The sequence below is a fragment of the Schistocerca serialis genome, chromosome 3, assembly GCF_023864345.2.
Source record: "Schistocerca serialis cubense isolate TAMUIC-IGC-003099 chromosome 3, iqSchSeri2.2, whole genome shotgun sequence".
Taxonomy (NCBI): Eukaryota; Metazoa; Arthropoda; class Insecta; order Orthoptera; family Acrididae; genus Schistocerca; species Schistocerca serialis.
The window spans coordinates 238,748,227-238,773,206 of NC_064640.1; the positions used below are offsets into that span (position 1 = coordinate 238,748,227).

General features: G+C 39.0%; 1 protein-coding gene across 3 annotated transcripts in view; it reads left to right on the forward strand.

The window, feature by feature from the left end:
• The window catches only part of LOC126469986 (extended synaptotagmin-2-B), a 182,197-nt gene that overhangs the window by 123,205 nt on the left and 34,012 nt on the right, over nucleotides 1–24,980 (forward strand). For all 3 annotated transcript variants that reach the window (XM_050097431.1, XM_050097433.1, XM_050097432.1), the window contains exons 10-12: nucleotides 7,751–7,799; nucleotides 12,596–12,685; nucleotides 18,436–18,522. In XM_050097431.1, coding sequence (XP_049953388.1) covers nucleotides 7,751–7,799; nucleotides 12,596–12,685; nucleotides 18,436–18,522 — 226 coding nt within the window. The remainder of the gene's footprint in view (nucleotides 1–7,750; nucleotides 7,800–12,595; nucleotides 12,686–18,435; nucleotides 18,523–24,980) is intronic.

Here is a 24,980-nt window from a genome sequence, read left to right on the forward strand (position 1 = left end):
CTTGTAGTAATGCCTTCCATAGACGAACAAGCACTATATTGCATACAGATATAGTGCTGTCTGACATGGCTTGTAGTAATGCCTTCCATAGACGAACAAGCACTATATTGCATACATATTATATATGTTGTGGCATGGCTGCAGTCCTTTGGCAGTATGTATACCATTTACATTAAGGATATTTTATATTAAGGGTGATAATACTTAGCCCTGAAACTCATTTACATGCATCTCAAGCAGAGGCGGGATCTTTGAGAGTTACGAAAAACATTGTGTCATGGTGGCCCTATATGGAATGAACTTTGGAGGACAGCAAAGAAATGTGTCATGGATGGCATATCAGTAGTCCACTGTGGCCCCGCTGAGCAGAAGTCTTAAATGTAGTGATTCTGACTGCATGTTATTGCATTTGGTGGAAGCAAAATGACATAGTACACACATACATAGGACGTTACATGTCACTGGATATTTGACAGGTTATAGCCTATCTGCTGGCAGCGTGAGAGAGACTAAAGTTCAGACTTAGTTCAGGGTAATACCAAAAATGAGCTACTGGCAACTGACAGGTGCAATTGGAATGAACATGCACATAATCCCTCCCTCTCCCCCCTCCCCCTCTGCCACCTCTTTGTTGGGGGGAGGGGGGTTATGTGCATGTTCATTCCAATTGCACCTGTCAGTTGCCAGTAGATCATTTTTGGTATTGCCCTGAACTAAGTCTGAACTTTAGTCCATTGATTCTTTATATAGTGGCTAGAATGACTTAGTCTTCTATTCAGTGTCTGCACATCTGTATCTTTGATTGAGTGTGATTTTATGTATTTTTTCCTCCTAAGTAAAACAATTGCTTATTTTTTTTTATTTTTTATTTATTTATTTTTTTTTTTTAATCTGGAAAGGTGAAGATTCAGCTGTGTTTCAAAATCTTTGTGGCTGTTACATCAGCTTCAGCCATTGCAACAACTAATATGTAAACACTTCTCTTCTGTTGGAAATATAGACAGCTACATAGCCATACTTTTGAACATCCTGTTTTAGATGCTTTCAGGGTACTGTTGCCCAGTGTTATGGTGACATTATTGCATCTGATTATTGTTATTGACCTTTATATTGGCATGGAAAATTCATGCATGCTTTAGTCAGTTTGGCATGAATTTTCTTACTATTATGAAGAGTAATCGGTTTTGTTATAAGTCTGTATCTTGTGTCCTTTTTTAAGCAGACTCCTCATCTGTGGTGTATATGCTTGTGCTCTGATAGCTAATGTTGAATAGCTCTAACATCAACATTGATTTCTCTTGCCCCTTTGACACACTCAAGGTGATCTTTAAGGTAATGTGTCCTGCTAGGCACTTGCAAGATGAAAGTGCTGTTCGGAAAACTGTTAATAATTGGTGTAATAACTTGTGTTGTTGCCTTCAAACTGAAGATTGATTTGATGCAGCTCTTCATGCTAGTCTATTCTGTCTCTCTTCATCTCTGTGTAACTACTGCAGAATTTGTATGCAAAGTAAATGCCAAATAATTGAAACTGATAATCTTTTCTTATCAACTTTCCAGTACAGTACATTGGCCTTCTTTCCAGTGCAGTTTGGTAAAATTTATTTTCTTTACTCAGATTTTCGTTTTTCTATAAACACTTTACGAGAGAGAGAGAGAGAGAGAGAGAGAGAGAGAGAGAGAGAGAGAGAGAGAGAGAGAGATGGAGGGTCTTCAAATTTTCCGTAATATCAAGGTGATCAAGAAGTTTCTGTTCATAGGGTGCACAGTTCAGATACAGTATGCTAATCAGGCAAAATGACTGTGACCATTTAGCCAATCATCCCACCAACGCACTGGGTTGAAGATATCTGTTTGTAAAACACCCTGTCCTGCTGTGTGAAGAAGTCTGTAACTGCCTGCTGCATATCATTCATCTGGCAGAAATCATCAACCCTTCAAGGCCTTTTTTAAGGGACCGAAGGCATGATAATCACATGGGGAAAGATCAGGACTATATGGCAAGTGGCTGAGTGTCTTGCATTTGAGTGGGCATAACTTCTGCATTACGACTTTTGTGATATGGGGATGTGCGCTGTTATGAGTTGCCAGCACCTCTGTGCACCATTCACAGTGGTGGTTTTTGATAGACATGCTGCCCCCATACACATTCTTAAGTCTCTGATGGAGTTCTACTGGTGTTTGTCATTCAGAGCCGAGGAAATGAAATGAAATGTCATGTGGCTAGGGCATCCCAATGGGTAGACCAGTCCCTGGTCCAAGTCTTTTGAGTTGATGCCACTTTGGTGACTTGTGTGTTGATGGGAATGAGATGAAGATGAGGAGGAAAATACAACACCCAGTCCCTGAATGGAGAAAATCTCCGACCCAGCCGGGAACCTAACCTGGGCCCCTTGGTATGACAGTCCGCTGACCACTCAGCTATCAAGGTGGACTCTGAGCCAAGGAAAGAATAACAGCATATTTGCTAATACCATTGCCATAGTTCATGTTTCCACATTTACTGCATGCACATCAGAAAGATACGAATGCCACACTAATCTCATGCCTACACGTCAGTGCTTATGTATCCACATCAGAGTTACGCTATGTTGCATATACGCTGCAACAGTGTCCTCAAACAGAAATGTTTTGATGATCACCCCTTATATTTTGCTGTGGTTGATACTGAGAGAGCAAGAAAAGAGCAGTGTGTTATGTTAGCCAAAATATTTTCTAACATAATCATGAAAACCAATTCAACCTGTGTCATACTGAAACATGTTTTTTTTTTTCCCATTTCCGTGTAATTGGGAATGTGATCTTGATTTTTGTGTGAGAAGACAGTGAAAAACTGTAACTGTGTAATGAGAATAGATGTGTATTGGATGTGCAGTCAAACTAATTTTGTAATTAGGCTAATGATTGAAATTCATTACAAATTTTTTGCAATAATTGGTACACAGTTAATGAAACTTTCAAATAATAGAAGTAGATCATGTCCTGGTAGAATAAACATGAAAATATAATCTATTACTTGTAGATATTTTCTTTTGAGGTTTCAGTATAAGCAGTACTTATGGGATTTGGTTGCAAAAATTAAAATAGCATTTTTTTCCCCTTTTTCCTTGCTTTAAGCTCACTGCCAGCATGTCTTTGAAGTATGCTGGCCATGTGGGAATGTTGTATGCTTTTTCTTTGGTAATAGTCCATTTCTTCAGTCATTATCCGTCACAGTTACGATAACAGTCATTTCTTTGTGGTGGCTAGTTTCAGACAATCGTCTTTGTTTTCAAACCATGGACTTGTGTAATCATACAGTTCCCATCAATGTACATCTGACTAACCAAATGTGCATTATTCCTCACCATTAGCCATTACATAGATACAGCATGATAAACCTCATATGAGCATACAGTATGAGTTATTTCCAATCGAATGGAGCAAACTGAAGCTACCCTAGTCACCTTGTAACCTCTTCAGAGGCCTCTAGAAGTAATACTTCAGAGCCTCACATGCAGTTGTTTGTGAGGTTGTCCCACATCGCTGGTAGCGACATAAACATCACAATTAGTATGATCCTGTTGGCAATATGTAGCAACATTTGAACTGGGAGATTATTTCAAATCTAACTGTGCTTGGTGAATCAACAAACAGTTAAATGTTTAATACAGTCATCTAAACGCAGACAATTGTATCATAATAGAACAGATACATGAATTACTCATAGTGCAATGGATTTGCATTTAGAAAGAGATAATGATACAGGAATTGAGAATCTTGTTGCAACTGAAATGGTATTCTGTTCAAAAGCAGAATATCACCTGACAAATAAATGGTTTGAGTAGATACAATGACAGACCAGCATGTGAGTGAACACCAGCGCCAAAATTCAACTGGAAGACAAAAGTCAGTAATTTGATACTAAGCGTGTTGGAATGGAATTTAAACCACTAGGTAGATAGTGTACAAGATACAGAACTTAGGTATCATAGTTTCAGAAATTTAACAGTGAACAAACTTTCAGCCATATGTGGTCTTCATATAATTACGTAATTCTTTCCGAAGTTGAGAATTTAAGGAATGAACAGTATTTAAAGAAGAAAATTTCATTTTCTTTGTACAATGTAAATAAAAACGACTCTCTGAAAATTAGTTTACAAACACTAGCAGCATAACTGGTAATAGAAAATGTTTTGAGAGAAATATGGACTTTATATCGTAAGAAATAGTTGGACACATTTTGCAGAGCACATTGAGTTTCACAGGCAGTATGGGCTAGCATTATCCTGTTGGAACAACACATCACCTTCCTGCTGCAAGAACAGGAAAACAATAGGTCTAACAACATTCTGCATGTGCCAAGCACTGGTTAGCATCCCCTCCAGAAACACCAAGAGTTGTAGCTTATCACACCCCAGACATTAAGACCTGGGGTGGGGCCAGTGTGTCTTGGATGAATGCACTCTGAGAGACAGCGTTCACCAAGTCTACGTCATATGCACAAATGACCATCACCTGCATGCCGGCAGAATCTGCTTTTGTCGCTGAAGACCAGGGCCTGCCATTCCCTCTTCCATGTGATCCTCTGAAGGCACCAGTCGAGTCATGCACGTTGATGCTGTGGTGAGAGGGAAGACGGGTTAGAGATGTGCATTCCCATATTCCTACTTCTAATAACCAGTTCACAGAAGTTCATGTTGACATGTCTCGGCTCACAAACCCTCTTATGTCTTCTGTGATAGCTATCTGCCACTGCTGTCCTTACAGTACAATGATCCTTCTGGGCATCTGTGCTGTGTGGACATCCAGAACCACGTCTGCATGCGAGAGAATGTTCATGTGACCACTGACCAGTATTGTTGCACATCTGATGCAGCATGTCCAATGTCAGTGGCAATTCTCCAAAAGAACCATCCGGCCACTTGGTAGGCTGCAGTTTGACCCCTTTGAAACTCACTCAGTTGCCTGTAGAAAGCACAAGAGTGTCTCAGTGGTATGGTTACCTGTGTGCTTCACATGTTTTCACCAAATTGAGCCCTCTGGCTGTGAGAATTTCCTGTTAGAGGATATACGCAGATGGCACTCTGGTAGCTGTGCCACTACGCTGTCTGTGGTGGATGACATTTAAAACATTTTCAGTACATCAACTCGCCTTCAGGTGGCATATGCCATCATCAGATTTTTCATTAGATCATATTTGAAGTCACCTTTCCATGTGTACTGTTTCTTCCTTTTCTGCTAATTTGCATTAGATCAACTCAGTTGTTCCTTGAAATAACACATTATGTCTTTGTACCCAGAGATTGAAAAGCTGTGTAGAATAAAATGAACTAGTTCTTTATGTTCCAAATTATGTAGGTCTTTGGGATATTTCTCATATATTCTAATTATATTCTTGGCAGATCATACACCACCATAATCACTTTTTGCTGTTGATGGCTTTTCTTTTTTTATGTGATATTTGTAGTGTTAATTTGTTCTGTTAAATTATTTGTTGAGTAAGCCATGGACATAATGACTAAGCATACTTTAGCTTGTAACAAATAAGGAATGTTCTGCATTTTATAAGCTAATCAAGGAAAATTTCTTGAGCTTTAAAATGCAAAAGTAATGGAATTTAGTCTTTATTTATTTCCCAGTAATTACATTATTGTACAGGGCTATTACAAATGATTGAAGCGATTTCATAAATTCACTGTAGCTCCATTCATTGACATATGGTCACGACACACTACAGATACGTAGAAAAACTCATAAAGTTTTGTTCGGCTGAAGCCGCACTTCAGGTTTCTGCTGCCAGAGCGCTCGAGAGTGCAGTGAGACAAAATGGCAACAGGAGCCGAGAAAGCGTATGTCGTGCTTGAAATGAAATGCACTCACATCAGTCAGTCATAACAGTGCAACGACACTTCAGGACGAAGTTCAACAAAGATCCACCAACTGCTAACTCCATTCGGCTATGGTATGCGCAGTTTAAAGCTTCTGGATGCCTCTGTAAGGGGAAGTCAACGGGTCGGCCTGCAGTGAGCGAAGAAACGGTTGAACGCGTGCGGGCAAGTTTCACGCGTAGCCCACGGAAGTCGACGAATAAAGCAAGCAGGGAGCTAAACGTACCACAGCCGACGGTTTGGAAAATCATACGGAAAAGGCTAAAGCAGAAGCCTTACCGTTTACAATTTCTACAAGCCCTGACACCCGATGACAAAGTCAAACGCTTTGAATTTTCGGCGCGGTTGCAACAGCTCATGGAAGAGGATGCGTTCAGTGCGAAACTTGTTTTCAGTGACGAAGCAACATTTTTCCTTAATGGTGAAGTGTTTAAACCTCCTCTACCAAGAAACGTGCCAGAACTGCGAGCTCGCATCAACGATGCTTTCGAACTCATTGATGGGGACATGCTGCGCCGAGTGTGGGAGGAACTTGATTATCGGCTTGATGTCTGCCGAATCACTAAAGGGGCACATATCCAACATTTGTGAATGCCTAAAAAAACTTTTTGAGTTTTTGCATGTGTGTGCAAAGCATTGTGAAAATATCTCAAATAATAAAATTATTGTAGAGCTGTGAAATCCCTTCAATCATTTGTAATAACCCTGTATATTTATGGAAATTTTGTAAATACGCTATATATTTTTGTGTGTTTTACTTAATATTTTTGTGTGTTTTACTTAATCATATTATTAGCAGCTTTTTTTGTGTGTGTAATGTTTCTCACTATGTGCTTTCTGCATGTTTTCTGTTTAAACAGTGACAACAAATAAGAATGCTTTGATTGTCACTCAGTGTAATTTGTTAAACATTCTTCAGACACATTGCTCTCGCTGTACAAATTACCTTTATTTTCTTTCTCTAAATATATGAGTACTGTTATTTGAATAACTATCATTTTTATATCCTTTAGTTTAGTTATTAGTTCCTACTGACCAAGTAACTTTCATGTACCATAAATGATTTTGTTAATGGGAAGAAGAAGAAATTTTGATTCGGATAGTGTAGAAATATCAGTTTTTATTAGTGTGATCCAATGTCATAGCTAATTTTTCAACTTCATTTTTTTCATCGAATTGTATTTTGCTGTTTAGGTAGATTTTCTCTGCGTATTTTATTTCTTGTAATTTAGTGTCATTATAAGAAACACACTGTATTGAAAACAAATGTGGGTTATCAGAGGTTTATATCTTCTAGTGTAGAAGGAAAAAAAAGGGTGTAGTCCATAATAAAGAAGAGATAGTTTACAAGTATGTAACATTGTGAAAGTAATTGTAATATTAAGATATTTCAGTTTATGGATCTGTCACTAGTAATTGTCTGGGCCTAACCCTGTAACTAATCAGGAAGAAATACTTATCGCTGATAGTTTGAAGGTTATACATGTACTTTATATGTAATTTTATTTGTACTTAATGAGTTTACTGTTACAAGAAATTAAGTTCATAGCAAGTTTCTTATATTTGTTATGCGCTGCTGTATGCATAGTATTCATGTGTAAGCTGTTTTTACATTTAGGTGATTAAGAACTACTAATCGTAGATTTTAATGTCGTAGTTTTCATGCATCCTTGCATGCAGACTGTGCATGAGATTGGTAGCAGGTTGCCAGATAAATCCAAAGCAATGATCGTACTCACATCTACACATTATTTGTGGTAATCATGCATTCTGCAATTTAGGTGTTATTTTTAGCTAAATTTGAAGCTTTTATCAATATTAAGAATAATTTATGGTCTGTGTTCACATATAATTAATGGAGCAATTTACATGTTTTCCAGAGCCACTGTTGAACTAAGTCAGGTGACCAAAAAAGGAAAAGTTGGAATGGTACGTATAGCATAAATTTCAAATAATAATATATCTCTCTAAAAGAACCTTGATCTCAGCTTGAACGACTGCTATGTTATCTTATCCATCATGTTATTTACTGTGGTAGTAACAAGTGCATTTAAGGAAAATTAGGATTTTCTAATGTGTAAATAGGAGATAAAAGTTTCAGTTATTATTACATTAGTTGGGGTATCAGAATAAAGTTTAAAATAATTTGCTTCATAACTCTATACAGAGAGCTATTTAGTGGTGTGCAGCCTCTACAGAACTTCATGATGACTGAATTGTGCTTTTGATTCCCTATCCCCACCCCCAAATCCCAAAATTCCTTATAGTAGAAGTTCCCATTGTTAGTGCCTTTTTGTGCTAATTTGTGTGCATTGGGGTGTTAAATAATGTTATTTAATTTTTATGTCATATACTGTATTTGTATTTGATAATATAATGAAAAGGATAGTTGCTACTCACCATATAGCAGAGATGCTGAGTCTCAGACAGGCACAACAAAGTGACTATCAAACAAAGCTTTTGGCCAAACAGGCCTTCATCAGAAAATGACACACACACACACACACACACACACACACACACACACACACACACTGGCTGCCAAGGCCAGACTGTGACCAGCAGCGCATGATGGGAGAAGCAACTGAGTGGTGTGGATAAGGAGTAGGCTGTGGCGTGCAGGGGAAGGTATAGTAGGGTAGGGGTAGGGGATGGTAAAGTGCTGCTTGAGGGAGCGTATAGGGATAAAGTGGGAAGAGATTAGGGCAGCTAGATGCAGATGAGATGTTAGATGGAGGGAGCGGGAGGGATGGGCGGGTGGGGCAGCAGTGGAAAAGGAGAGAAGTAAAAGGACTGTGGGTGGGTTGGTGGAATAGAGGGCTGTGTAGTGCTGGAATGGGATCAGGGAAGGGTATAGGTGGGTAAGGAAAATTGCTAATGAAGGTTGAGGGCAAGAGGGTTGCAGGAACGTAGGATATATTATGTTTCCACTGTAGGGACTGGGGGAAGGAGACAAGGTCTAACAAGTCCTGCATGATTGAATTTAGGAGTGGGGCAAAAGGTGGGGCGTTTGGGAAGGACTGATACTTTTGTGGACCTTAGGCTTTTGGAGGAATTGTTCATGACTGTGTTTTGGGTCTCTTTGGGTTCTTGATTCTGTATGGTGGTGGAAGGGAGTTTTTGAGGGTGGGGTAAATGTAATAGGTCTGCAAGGCAGAGTTTGCCAGCTGTGAGGGGATTTGGAGGAGGTTTGGATGCTGTTATAGAGGCGGTGGATAGTGGTAGTCCAAAGCAGGAGTAGGAAGTGAACAAAGTGGAGAGTTTTGAGTTGGCAGTTTGCATGCTGCTCTAGTTCCTGGAGGCCAAGAGTTTCATCATGTGATATGGAATCCAGGAATCTGGGATTGCATACCAAGAGAATTTTACAGGTGGAGAGGAGGTATTGCAGGGTGGTTTGGGCCTGATTGACATGGTTTTGGAGGACTGTGTTGACGGAGGGTTAAAGACTGGCAAAACCTGAACAGACGGAGGTCATTTTGGAAGGGGAGGTTGCATCTGGAGATGGATAATGTGATGGTAAGGTCATTTGGGTATGTAGGACTGGGTCCTGGTTAGGTATAAGGAAACTTTTCTGTGTGGAGCAGATGGATGGAGCCAAGGATTCATAGTGGAGGATAAAAACGTGCAAAAAAACTTAAATAATGTAGAAATACATCTGAAAAAATACACCGAACATGGGAAAATTTGTGAAAAGGATGAAACAGATGAAGTATGTGGAAACAAGATAAAATCTCAGGGAGTTGGCCAATGGTGAAAGGCAAAAACCAACTGAAATCAACATGAAAACCCTGAGAGATCAAAGAAAAAATAAATAAAAAAGATTGTAATGTGGGTTTTAGATCTGTGAAGAAGGGGGCTGAATATGACCAGATTAGGTGAAGTTAGTACTTGCGAGCTAGAATAAGAGGAGGAGGAGTGGGGAAGTGTTGGTAGGGTGATACACAAGTTTATGTGGCCCAGGAAGATATGGAAAATAACACGTGAAAATCTGCGAGGATGACGCAGGAAGAGCGATCAGTTTGAAGGTCTAGGATTAACGACATCAGCAGGAGTAATGTGGGACATTAGATGCTGCTCCAACAATCGGCATAGTTCCTGTAGCCGTCTGTAGTGCATGGCCGAGACAGTTGATACAGTGTGGCTGGTAAGTAGAGCATGCATAGTGGTTTGGAAGGTGACAAATGAAATGCAGGAAAGAAGAAGAAGAAGAGGAGGAGGACAGACACTGAGTATAGTAATGTTTTAGAAAATAGTAACAAAGGAAAACAGAAGTAGGTTATGGGATGGAAGAAAAGCCGTCAGGCAAAACCAAACAACGAAAAATCCAGCATGGGCCAATGATAATATTATGAAAAGGATAGCTGCTGCTCACCATATAGCGGGGATGCTGAGTCGCAGATAGGCACAACAAAAAGACTGTCAAACAAAGCTTTCACCAAAACAGGCTTTCATCAGAGTAGGTAAAACACACACACACACACACACACACACACACACACACACACATATGCATGAACACAGCCTCTGGTGACCGTGGCCAGACTGCGAGCAGCAGTGCAAGATGGGGAGGAGCAACTGGGTGGTGGGGATAAGGAGGAGGCTGGGGAGGGGAGGGGGAGGGATAGCAGCATAGGGGTGGGGGACAGTAAAATGCTGCTTGTGGAAGCACACAGGGATGAGATGGGGAGAGGGTAGGACAGCTAGGTGCTGTCGGGTTCTTAGATGGAGAGGAGGGGGGGGGGGGGGGGGGGGGGGTGGAAAAGGAGAGAAGTAAAATGACTGGGATGCATTTGTGCAATAGAGCTATGTACTGCTGGAATGGGAACAGGAAAGAGGATAGGTGGGTAAGGACAATGACTAACAAAGGTTCAGGACAAGAGGGTTACAGGAACATATGATATATTGAAGGGAGACTTCCCATCTGCACAATTCAGAAAAGCTGGTGTTGGTAGAAAGGATCCAGGTGACACAGGCTGTGAAGCATTCATTGAAATGAAGAACGTCATGTCGAGCAGTGTATGCAGCAACTGGGTAGTCCAACTGTTTCATTGCCACAGTTTGTCTGTAGCCATTCATGCTGACAGACAGCTTGTTGGTTGGCATGTGCACGTAGAATGCAGCATAATGGTTGCAGCTTAGCTTGTAGATCATATGACCGGTTTCACAGGTAGCTCTACATTTGATGGGACAGGTGATGCTTGTGGCCAGACTGGTGGTGGTGGTGGTGGTGGTGGTGGTGGGATAGGTCTTGCATCTAGGTCTATTACAGGGATATGAACCATGAGGCAAGGGGTTAGGAGCAGGAGTTGTGTATGGGTGGAAAAGGATATTGTTTGGGTTCAGGGGGCAGCGGAATACCGTTGTGGGAGGGGTGGGAAGGATAGTGGGTAAGACATTCCTCATTTCAGAGCATGACAGAAGGTAATAGAGACTGTGGCAGAGAATGTGATTCAGTTGCTCCAGTCCTGGGTGGTACTGAGTCACGAGGGGAATGCTCCTCTGCAGCCAGACTGTAGGACTTTGGGAAGTGGTCGGTGACTGGAGAGAGGAGGCGCAGATCTGTTTTTGTACAAGGTTGGGAGTGTAATTATGGGGTATGAAGGCCTCGGTGAGACCCTTGGTGTATTTCAACAGGGACTGCTCATCACTACAAATACAGCAGCCATGGGTGGCCAGACTAGAGGAAGGGACTTCTTGGTAATGAGTGGGTGGCAGCTGCCGAAATGGTGGCATTGCTGGTGGTTAGTAGGTGCTGGTGGTTGTTTTTATGTTGTAACACTGGACTTTCATTGCTGAACTGACTGTAAGCTAATTAAATGAGAAAGATCTCATGTTACATCTTAATAGACACTTGTAGTTTGAGAAATATATCTGGGCATAACATGGCAAAGCGATATGAAATGGAATGATCATGTGAGGATTGTAGTAATAAAGGTGAATGGTTGACTTCGTTTATTGGGAGAATTCTAGGAAAGTGTAATTCACCTGTACAGGAGACCACTTGTAGGATGCTAGTGTGACCTATTCTTGAGTATTGATAGTGTTTGAGTTCTGTACAAGGTCGGATTAAGGGAAGACATTGAAGCAATTCAGAGACAGGCCTGCTAGATTTATTACTGGTAGATTCCAACAACACACAGGTGTTAATAGAGATGTTTCAGGAATTTAAATGGGAATCCCTGGAGGAAAGGCTACATTCTTTTCGAGAAACACTTTTGAGAAAATTTAGAGAATTGTCATTTAAAGCTGACCTCAGAACGATTCCGTTGACTCCAACATACACTGCGTGTAAGGATAATGATGATGATGAGATACAAGAAATTAGGGGTAATAGGGAGACATATAGATAATATTTTTTCCCTTTTCTATTTGTGAGTGGAAGAGTAAAGGGAATGACTAGTAGTGGTACAGAGTACTCTCCGCCATGTGCCATAAAGTGCATTGTGGAGTATCAATGTAGATGTCAATAGTAATTTTTTACCATGTATTATTTCTGTGTCTCTTATTTCAGAATACCTATACTGCCTAACTGCTTCTTGACAATATGGCACTTCTGTACCGTCATAATACAATGACTAATCATTGCAGATTATCAAAATGCAGACTAGTTGTTACACTTGTTTACATTGTATGGCATAAAATAACTGTTACAATTGATGCAGCAAAATTAGTAGCAGATTAGCTATGAGTTTCCTTTGTTATTAAAGTATTCAAAATATTTTCAGTGGCTGACTTTAGAAGGAGCAAAGCGTGGTATGGTACATGTTCGTATGACTTGGTTAACTCTGAGTAAGGACAAGAATGACCTTGCAGCAGTAAGTATGTTTGTATTGTATAGTAATTAAAATTTTGTAACATCAGATTGATGGAACTGTTTCTTAGTTTTATTCATAATAACAGTGAGGTGAATTTAGAAAATCTCCAGAATAAATTTGAACACTGAAACATTTTCCTTTTGTTTGATAACTTAATGTGTGTACAATTTGAGACTAAATACTGGAGAGTCTAGCTCTGGCATGAAAAAAGCTTTGAAATTTAGTGGCAGATAAATATTTTATGAGTAAAATGTTAAAATTAATTTGTTACCCTGTGGTTTTTACAAGAAGAGTTGGTATGAACTTTGACATTTCTCATTCTGTTACATGCAAATTTTGAACTTAGTTGCTCAAAGGCAGCTGCAGATTGTGTAGCCTGAAATTTAACAATTAGTTGCAGTGACGGTAACCATCGCCAAATCAACTAATTGTAGAGTATACTAAAGGAAACCAAGCTTTCCATCAGTCTGACATTTATCATCCTCATGCTAACCACCACGAAGCAATATTCTACTTATCATTAGTGTCTGATGGGTCATATGTAACTCATCATTTTAGAGTATACTGTACATTGCACTTCCGATGATAATTGGAGGAAATTATTTTCTGTTGTCATAAATTCTGATATTGCTGCCATCTATTCACCTTTATTGATTTCTAGGCTAATATATGACACCTTCTTAATTTCTCAGAAAGGTCCCTTTAAATGCCTCTAGTGAAAATTGGCTATGTCCACATAATAATGACACCCACACAGTTGTAGTAACCTGTCTATCCCCCTCCCAACCTCTACCCCCCTCCCCTTCTCTCTCTCTCTCTCTCTCAACTGATGTCAATGTCATAGCAATGGAGGGAAAATGTGTAGCTCTGTGTCCATTCAGAATATTGCAACACTGGCCTAACCATTCTTTCAGTTTAAAAGATAATTTTTTTAAAAAATTGATAACAGATTTCAACAGAAAATGAGTTTGAAAAATTTAATCGTCTTAATACTAGACAAGTTTTATTTGCCCAAATCACAATAAATATTTACAAAGACACTGAGTTTCAGCAATTTAAATTGCCATCTTCAGATCATCTACGTACATCAACCACTGTGCCACTCAGTGTAATGCACTGTCATCTACTCAGAAACATTTTGGAAGCATCTCGCTGAAGAAGGCACGCAAGTGTAACATAATACATCATATAATAAAACCATATTTATGGTATCGTGCACAAAAGTTTCTGATAAAATACATTTGCTTTACTGGGAATTGTTTGCTGTGTCTTATTGACAGCTGACAGCACACCAGCTGTTAATACAAACACAGCAAGCAATACCTTGTGTACCAAATGCATTTTATCTGAAATTTTTGTGAGTGTTTACCACAAGTATGGTTTTCTTATACAATACATGACGTTACACTGGTGCATCTTGAGCAAAAAGTTGCTCCCAAATATATTCATCGAGTAACACAGTGGCCGTTGTATGTAGATAATCCGAAGAGGGCAATTTACATTGCTGAAACAGGTTGTCTCCATATGTACACTATGTGATCAAAAGTATCCGGATACCCCCAAAAACATACGTTTTTCATATTAGGTGCATTGTGCTGCCACTTACTGCCAGGTACTCCATATCAGCGACCTCAGTAGTCATTAGACATCATGAAAGAGCATAATGGGGCACTCTGGGGAACTCATGGCATCCCCATCAAAGCAAATGGAAACTTGATAAACAACAAGCTGGAAGTCGAAAACATTTTGAATAATCATTTTTTAAATGTTATAGAGAAAATAGGATCTAAATGTTCATTAGAAGAAGCAAGGCAGTTAATGGAAGAGGCCTTACCCACACCATTTAATACAATTGAAATTCCACCCACCTCTCCTTCTGAAATTAGGAAGATAATAAACTCTCTCAAGAATAAAAGCTCACATGGAATTGATGGCATTTCCAGCAGGATAATAAAAGCTTGTTCCCAAGAAATAAGTGGGATTCTTAGCCACATACGTAATAGCTCTCTGAAGCAGGGTATTTTCCCAGATAGACTGAAGTATGCCATTGTTAAACCACTGCAAAAAAAAGGGGATACGTCTGATGTCAACAACTACCGTCCAATCTCTCTTCTGACTGCCTTATCCAAAATTCTTGAAAAAGTAATGTATTGTAGAGTAGCTTCACATCTTTGTAAAAATAAAGTTTTAACAAAATGTCAGTTTGGTTTCCAGAAGGGTTTTTCAATGGAAAATGCTATATATACTTTCACTAATGAAATATTAAATGCTCTGAGTAACCGGAAGTCACCCGTTGGGATTTTTTGTGATCTATCAAAGTCTTTTGATTGTGTAAATCATGGAATACTTCTATATAAGCTCAAGTACTGTGGTATGAATGGGACAGTGCTCAAATGGTTTAAATCATACCTAACTGGAAGAGTGCAGAAAGTTGAAATAAACAGTTCACATAATATGCAAAAAACTGGTGATTTCTCAAACTGGGGAACAATCAAGAATGGGGTGCTGCAAGGTTCAGTCTTGGGTCCTCTGCTATTCTTAATATATGTTAATTTCTTGCCATTCTATATTCACGAAGATGCAAAGCTGGTACTTTTTGCCTATGATATAAGTATAGCTATCACACCCAACAGACAAGAAGTAACTGGTGAAATAGTAAACGATGTTTTTCAGAAAATCATTAAGTGGTTCTCTGCAAATGGGCTCTCATTAAACTTTGAAAAAACACAGTATATGCAGTTCCACACAGTAAATGGAATGACACCATTAATAAATATAGACTTCAATCAGAAATTGGTAGCTAAGATAGAATATTCCAAATTTCTAGGTGTATGCATTGATGAGGGGTTGAAGTGGAAAAAACACACTGAGGATCTGCTGAAACGTTTGAGTTCAGCTACTTATGCTATTAGGGTCATTGCAAATTTTGGCGATATACATCTGAGTAAATTAGCTTACCACGCCTGTTTTCATTCTCTGCTTTCGTATGGCATCATATTCTGGGGTAACTCATCATTGAGTAAAAGAGTGTTCATTCCACAAAAGCATGTAATCAGAATAATTGCTGGAGCTCATCCAAGATCATCCTGTAGACATTTATTTAAGGAGCTAGAAATCTTCACTGTAGCCTCGCAATATATATATATTCACTTATGAAATTGGTTATTAATAATCCGAACGAATTCAAAAGTAATAGCAGTGTGCATGGCTACAACACTAAGAGAAAGGATGATCTTCACTACCCAAGGTTAAATCTAACTTTGGCTCAGAAGGGGGTAAATTATGCTGCCACAAACGTCTTTGGTCACTTAGCTAATAGCATCAAAAGTCTGACAGATAGCCATATGGCATTTGAAAGGAAATTAAAAGAATTTCTTAATGGCAACTCCTTCTACTCATTAGATGAATTTTTGGATATAGTAAGTGGGTAATTTCCCAACCTCCAACAAAAAAAAAAAAAAAAAAAAAAAAATTGAGTGTCATGTAATAGTTTGTGTAATGTAATATCTTGTATAGACACCTTTTATTATCCTGACACATTCCACATCATTACGAAGTGTCGTATTCATGATCTATGGAACAAGTACTAATCTAATCTGAATGTGGTCAGCTGATAGGGTGCCACTTGCCGTACGTCTGTATCAAGACTTTCACACTCCTAACCATCCCTAGGTCCACTGTTTCTGATGTGATAGTGAAGTAGAAATGTGAAGGGACATGTACAGCACAAAAGCATACGGGACGACCTCATCTGTTAACTGACAGAGACTGCCAACAGTTGAAGATGGTCATAATGTGTAATAGGCAGACATCTATCCAGACCATCACACAGGAATTCCAAACTGCATCAGGAGCCACTGCAAGTACTATGACAGTTAGGTGGGAGGTGAGAAAACTTGGATTTCATGGTCGAGCAGCATTTACTGGCGTGATGTGTGGCTTATGGGCCACAAATCACGCCAGTAAATGCCAAACGACGCCTCGCTTGGTGTAAGGAGCGTAAACATTGGACATTGAACAGTGGAAAAATGTTTTGTGGAGTGACGAATCACAGTACACAGTGTGGCAATCCAATGATAGGGTGTGGGTATGGCGAATGCCCGGTGAACGTCATCTGCCAGCATGTGTAGTAAAATTCGGAGGCACTGGTGTTATGGTGTGGTCATGTTTTCCGTGGAGGGGGCTCGCACTCATTGTTGTTTTGCATGACACTATCACAGCACAGGCCTACATTGATGTTTTAAGCACCTTCTTGCTTCCCACTGTTGAAGAGCAATTTGGGGATGGCAATCACATCTTTCAACACGATGGAGCACCTGTTCAGAGTGCACGGCCTGTGGCGGAGTGTTTACATAACAATAACATCCCTGTAATGGCTTGGCCTGCACAGAGTCCTGACCTGAATCCTATAGAACACATTTGGAATGTTTTGGAACACCAACTTCATGCCAGGACTCACTGACCAACGTTGATACCTCTCCTCAATGCAGCAGTCCATGAAGAATGGGCTGCCATTCCCCAAGAAATCTTTCAGCACCTGATCAAATGTATGCCTGTGAGAGTGAAAGGTGTCATAAAGGCTAAGGGTGGGCCAACACCATATTGAATTTCAGCATTACCAATGGAGGGCACCACGAACTTGTAAGTCATTTTCAGCCAGGTATCCGGATACTTTTGATCACATAGTGTATTGATTGCAGTCTGGGCAAACAAAACTTCTCTGGTAAAAAGATTACATTTTTATGATCTGGAGATTGCTCTGCTGCTGGCTGTCAGGCAACCAGAAAATAAATTGATGAGAATTCTTCAGCAATTTCTTTCTTCCTTGAGTGTTAAGCTCTTCATACTTTCTTTACAAATTTTTGTGTAGTGTGTAATAATTTCTACAGACTTTGACAAAATTTTGCATCAAATCTGATGATAGCAGTTTCTGAACTGTTTTTCCCACTTTGTCCTCTGTTTGAAAGTACTTATTGCCTGGGAATCTTTTTGTAACTGGGGAAACATGTAGTACTCCATGAAATAAGATGAGGACCCTATGGGACTTCATGTCAGTACTGCCAACCAGAGTTTCAAAACCAATGCCAGTGGACAGGAGTCCATAGCATCCCTTTTGGTTAGAGCCACAATGTTTTTTAAAGGTTTCATAAAATTCTGCTTTCTTTCTTTCTACTTGTTTCTGCATAAAGTCCTTCAGAGAAGTGCTATCTAACCCAAAAGACATTAACCATATTAATAGAGATGGTGTACTTGTTTCTCGCCCTGCCTCCTACAGAGAGCTTTCCAAGCAAGTGCTTGTTTGATTCAAGAATCATGGCAAACATCTGTCTCTTTCCACGTTACGGGTGATTTGGCAGTTCATCACGTACCTCCTGACTTTAGATAGAAAATGACAGGGTTCTGGCACATCTGTTCACTTCATGTCATTATTGGTATCAGCGAAGAGGAAACGTTCTTGAAGTTCAGATTTATGAACAAGACATCATTAAACTGTGTCAAGACATTGTTTCAAACAGCAGTTAAGGACCATTTATGATTCCCTTTAGTTGAAAGAACTCTAAAAGATTTTATGGCACCAAGGCTCTTGACAACCACATGTATGCTGTTCACTTGCTGTAATTATCCAACAGGAAAATGGTGCACTTTTTGTCATTGTTGTGCGTTACCAGAACTGTGGATGCTTATTGACTTGATACTGCTTTTTCAGTTTGTGACAATTGTTTCTGTAACAGTAATTTTCTTTGTTACAGGCATTGCAAGAAACACAAATGCTGAGAGTTACTTCCATGAGCACTGCTGTCCTGGTTGTTTTTGTGGATTCAATTAAAAACTTGCCTGTGAGTGACCCACATGAAAAAATTCTCTCTCTCTCTCTCTCTCTCTCTCTCTCTCTCTCTCTCTCTCTCTCTTTCTCTCTCTCTCTCTCTCTCGTGTGTGTGTGTGTGTGTGTGTGTTTCACTAGTTCTCTTTGTAATAAGTTCAAACTGTATTAATTCCATCTGCCTGACAGTAAAACAATGTTGTTAGTATAATGTGAATAAACTATGTGTGATAAACCTATTCAAGTTGAACAATTTAATGACTCCAAACATATTTTTCATAGAAATGTTGCACTGCAGTTCACATTTGGATGATTTTTATTATAATAAAACACAGGTCACAAGCTGACTGTCAGTACCATTAAAGATGCAACTTTTGGCCAGTGCATGTGAAAGTGGTGAGGGCTACGGTCAAATGAGGCACTAAAGAAGGGGACGTGGTGATTAGTTGCTCCTTTGTAGGTTACAGTCTCTTAATTTAACACTGCCCACATACCTAAAGAAATTCAAGAATTTATTTAAAACAAGTTGTGGTGGCAGTATGCGTGCAGCATAATGTCATTTCATGTTTTAATGCCATGTTGGCTATGACAGAGTAACTAACGACTAGACCTTGAGTAAAACGGTAATGCTAAGTCATGAGAGGTACCACCAGATGGTGGTCTCCGGTGCATGACGTCAGTTAGACATAATGTCATAGGATCCCGCGTGTGTATAACATTAGAATTAACGTAGGTAATTTAACTTCAAAGGTAGTGCCAGCTGGCGTGGCCGAGTGGTTCTAAGCTCTACAGTCTGTAACTGCACAACCGCTACAGTCGCAGGTTCGAATCCTGCCTCAGACATGGATGTGTGTGGTGTCCTTAGGTTAGTTAGGTTTAAGTAGTTCTAAGTTCTAGGGGACTGATGACCTCAGAAGTTAAGTCCCATAGTGCTCAGAGCCATTTGAACCATTTTTCAAAGGTAGTATGTGCCAAGTAACTGTAATGGAAAAATTATACATAAGAGACACTGTGTGATGTAAAGTATCATAAATGGTGATCTACAACATTGGAATAATTCATTGTTGTTATGTTTTTGATGGAATGGTGACAGAATATGGTAGATGAAATATTAGCAGATTACATCATACAAGGTATATAACAGAATCGCCTTTACAGGAAAACTACACAGTCAACATTTACAGATAAACGAAGTAGGATTTGACCTTATTGGTCAGTTTCCTTGCAAGCGAAGGATGACAGAACTTAAAAATTATATAATAGAAAACTGCAAAACAAGCCGATATGCAATGTACGATAACAGTATAAAAAACATTTCATGTGTAAATTTTTTAAAGTGTGCACCAGTCTCATAATGTACATGTAATACAATTTTATTTATTAAATTTACATCTGTACATCAACATTCTATCACTGAGTAAAATTGTAGTTGGTTTACAACCATTGGACACCATTTCTGAAAATGGGTGGTGTGGCTAGCTATATGAGGAAAGTTGCCAGAATTTAATTTATTGGCCTGCTGTGTTTATAAATGTTATGTACATATGGTAGTCACATACAGTTGCTACTTCAGGTATGAAATCAATGTTCTCCATTTCTTCCTAGATTTTTCAGCTTCACCCTTAGCACTCTTTTGGGACTCAATTTTCGACCTTGGCTAAGGGTTGATCTTACTTATATCTCGGACTATGCACCCCATACTGCTGCACGTTTCTTGACGAAGCCTATCCTGATATGGTTTTATTTGCCTTACCTTTTTGATGTTTGTGGAAGGTGTTTGGTCTTATATTGCCGCTTAATGGTTAACAGACCACATAGCTTGAATGTTTTGACCTAGACATTGAGTTAAATTGTAACAGTACATTGTGACAAGGTTTCTTGTAATCAAATTTCCACTACCACTCTTATCACAACAAATACAGTTTATTTTCATTAACCAGTAGATTACAAGCCAAGTTAATGATACCACAGACTGCAATCAGAGTGTTGTGTACTTCGGTATTTATTTCCTTGTCACTTAGTTTAAGTGTACACTATTTTATGTATGGTAAAAATATGCTATTGCTTCTTCAACTATGAAATCTATGTCCTCAATTTTTTTGTGGATTTTCACCTTTACCATTTGTACTTTTTGGGATTTGATTTAGGACCTAGATCTCAAGCTGAAGACCATCACTCTGATTTTGTCAAATCATTAGCATACTACAGGATGTTACTCTTATGAAATTGTAGCCTGTACCTTAGTACTAAAAGACTCTCACTTTGCATATGTCACTGGTCTTATAAGAATAGTAGTAATGCAATCCTGATCGTCCATGGTACTGAAATACAGGCTGTCTCTCCTAAGAGTTGTCAGGCACATTTTCTCTAGAGTTTCAGTAGACATTTGCTATTTCATTTTTGTAATTTTCATGTGATGACCACTGTCAGCAAAAAGTGTCGGTTTGTTTCCCATCACAAACAAACTGATTTTCAAAGTGGAATTTCACATGCCCCTCAATAGAGCAGTCTCAGATAAGTCTAATGTGATAACCTTTTTAGCAATATGTATTAACGGGGCAGTAAAACAGAAAGAATAACCAATACTCCAGTTGTGACTGAGTAGCACTGCTCTATGGTGTTAGCAGTCAGAGTGGCCAGTTTGACACATGAGTCACTGATGGGGCTCTGGTTACTTTTTATGTTTTACTGTTGCTGTTAATACGTATCGCTAAAATAGATATCTCACTATTTGGGACCACTCAATCGAATGGGTGTGTCAAATTCCACTTTAAAAATGTTTTTGTTTCTGATGGGAAAAGACTGATGCTTTCTTTTGACGCTGGTTATCATATGAAGCATGATGAGCATTATTTGTTTGGGCCAATTCTTGCTACAGTTTGAAAGCACAAAATTGCAAATATCTTTTGAAACACCACAGAAAATGTGCCTGAAAATCTAAGGACAGAGACCCGATATGTCTTACTAGCAAACCCAGTAGTAGTATATGGCAGATAATGCCTTGATTACTAAATAAAATAATGTTTTGCTTTTCATTCCTACTTATTCAAGATGTGAAAGTAAAATACCACTTCATTTGCACATCACAGTCAGCCAATAAGTGTAACTTGTGATAACTTCCCGCATATAGCACACTATGTATTTTCTGAAATTCTCTCTAATGGTTGCTAATGAACTATAGTTTTACTCATAAAATGATGACACATTGATGTAAAGATGTAAATTTAATAAAGACAGTTACATTATATATATCCTGTGACTGAGGCATGTTTTCCTATACATTTTCATATGTGAAGTGTTTTTCATATTGCTATCCTACATTGTGTGGTGGCTTGTTTTGCAGTTTCCTATCATACAATTGTTAACTATTGTCATCCTTTGCTTGCAGCAAAACTGACCAGTAAGGTCAATTCCTCCTTGTTTTCTCTGCAAATCTCGACTGTGTAGTTATCCTCTAAAAGGCAGTTCTATTATATATTTTGTATGAAGTAACCTATTAATTTTGCATGTACTATACACTGAGGTGACAAAAGTCATGGGATACCTCCTAATATTGTGTTGGACCTCCTTTTGCCTGGTGTAGTATAGCAGCTTAACATGGCATGAACACAAGAAGTTGTTGGAAGTCCCCTGTTGAAATGTTGAGCCATGCTGTCTCTATAGCCATCCATAATTACGAAAGTGTTGCTGGTGTTGGATTTTGTGCATGAACTGACCTCTCAATTACATCCCATGAATGTTCAATGGAATTCTTGTTGGGTGATCTTCAGGGCAAGATCATTCACTCGAATTGCCCAGAATACCTTTGGCCAGGTGACATGGCACATTGTCATCCATAAAAATTCCATTGTTGTTTGGGAAATGGAGTCCATGAATGGCTGCAGATGGTCTCTAATTAGCTGAACATAGCCATTTTCAATCAATGATTGATTCAGTTGGACGAGTCTACCCTTTCCATAACATGTAAAAGCAGCCCACGTCATTATGAAGCCACCACCAGCTTGCACGGTGCCTTGTTGGCAACTTGGCTCCATTGCTTCCGCTGGTCTGCACCACACTTGAACTGTACAATCAGCTCTTACCAGCTGAAATCAGGATTCATCTGACCAGGCCACAGTTTTCAAGTTTCCAACTGATATTGTCACGAGCCCAGGAGAGGCACAGCAGGCAATGCCATGCCGTTAGCAAAGGTACTCACATGTGTCATCTGCTGCCATAGCTCATTAACACCAAATTCTGCCACACTGCCATAACAGATATGTTCATTGTACGTCCCACATTGATTTCTGTGGTTATTTCACACTGTGTTGCTCATCTGTTAGCACTGACAACTCATATGCAAACACCACTGCTCTCAGACATTAAGTGAATGCCGTTGGTGGGAGGTAATGTCTGACATTTGATACTTGCAGCACACTCTTGACCCTGTGAGTCTTGGAAATATTGACTTCCCCAGTGATTTCCGTAGTGGATTGTCCCATGTATCTAGCTCCAATTACCATTCCTTGATCAAAGTCTTAATTCCCATCATGTGTCCATAATAAGATCAGAAACCTTTTCACATGAATCACCTGATTATAAATCACAGCTCCAACAATGCACTGCGCTTTTATACCTTGGATCCACGATAATACCATCATCTGTATATGTGAATATCACTATCCCATGACTTTTGTCTACTCAGTATATTACTTCATCATTACATCAAAATAAATAAATCCCAATGAATTATTCCCATATCATGGGCCACCATCTATGACACTTTACAGCACACTCTCTCGTTACATACAGTGTGTGTAATTTTACCGTTATGATTACTTGGTGCATACTAGTTTTTATGTTAAATTAGCTTTTTTAATTCTAGTGTTATACAATCATGGGACCTTATTACAATATTTCTAATTGACAACAAGCATTGCGGACTGCCATCTGGAGGTGGTGTTTGTGGACTAGTGCTGTTTCAACCTGTGGTGTATGACTGTCTGGCTGTTTGCCCTGTTGTAGACAGTATCCTGGTGGTACAGCACTAAATTGAAACAAGGTCCTGAAGTAGAGAACATTCCCTCAAACTTATTGAGATCCTTGGAACTATTCCACCAGGTATGCAAAATATGAGAGAGAGACTAAATACCCTCAGACATTCAAGAAAAGTGGAGTAATTCATATTCCAAAGAAGGCATTGCTAGCAAGTGTGAATATCACTGAACCATCAGTTTAATAAGTCATTGTTGCAAAATAATGCTAAGAATCATTTGCAAAAGAATGGAAAAAACTTGTATAAATGACCTCGAGGAAGATCAGCTTGGATTCCAGAGAAATGTATGAATGTGCAGGGCAATACTGACCCTACAACTAATCTTAGGAGATAACCTGAAGAAAACCTACGTTTATACCATTTGTAGATTTAGAGAGAGTTTTCAACAGTGTTAACTGAAACACTCATTTTGAAATTCTGAAGGTAGTGAAGATAAAATATAGAGAACAAAAAATTGTCTATAATATGTATTCAAACCAGACTGCAGTTATAAGAGTCAAAGGACATGGAAGGGTATGAATGGTTGAGAGATAGGTAAGACTGTGTTATATTCTATCCTTGAAGTTATTCCATATATACATTTAAAAAAACGGTAAAGGAAACCAAGATGTTATTTGGAAAGGGAATTAAAGTTCATGGAAAAGAAATTAAAACTTTGAGGTTTTGTCAGTGACATTGTAATTTTTTCTGAGACAGAAAAAGACTTGGAAGGGCAGTTGGACAGAATGGATAGTGTACTGAAAAAGAGATTATGTGGTCAACATCCTTGAAAGTAAAACAAGGGTAATGTAATATATTTTAATTAAATCAGCTGATACTGGTAGAGTTAGTTTATGAAATAATACACAAAAAGTAGTAGATGAGTTTTGCTAGTTGGGCAGCAAAATAAGTGGTGATGACTGAAATAGAGAGAATTTAAAAGAAAAACTGGCTGTAGCAAGAAAAGTGTTTCTGAAGAAAGAAAATTTATTAACATAGAATATAAATGTAAGAATTAGGAAGCCTTTTGTGAAGATATTTGTATGGAGTGTAGCATTTGCATGGAACTGAAGCATGGGTGATAAACAGCTAAGACGGGAAGAGAATAGTAGCTTTTGAAATGTGGGGCTACAGAATAATGTTGAAAATTGATAGATGGATTGAATAACTAATGAAGAGGTACTGTATCAAATTCGGGGAAAAACAAATTTATGACACAACTTGACCAAAAGAAGGGATGGGTTGGAAGGACATATCCTGAGACTCTGTCAGTGTGGTAGTAGATGCAAATAAGTAAGTAATTGTGTGTGTGTGTGTGTGTGTGTGTGTGTGTGTGTGTGGGGGGGGGGGGGGGGGGGGTAAAAGGGAAACCAAGGGTTGAGTACAGTTAGCAGATGTAAATGCCTCTAGGTTGCTGTTGTAATTATTCAGAGATAGGGAGTGTTCACAGAATGACTAGT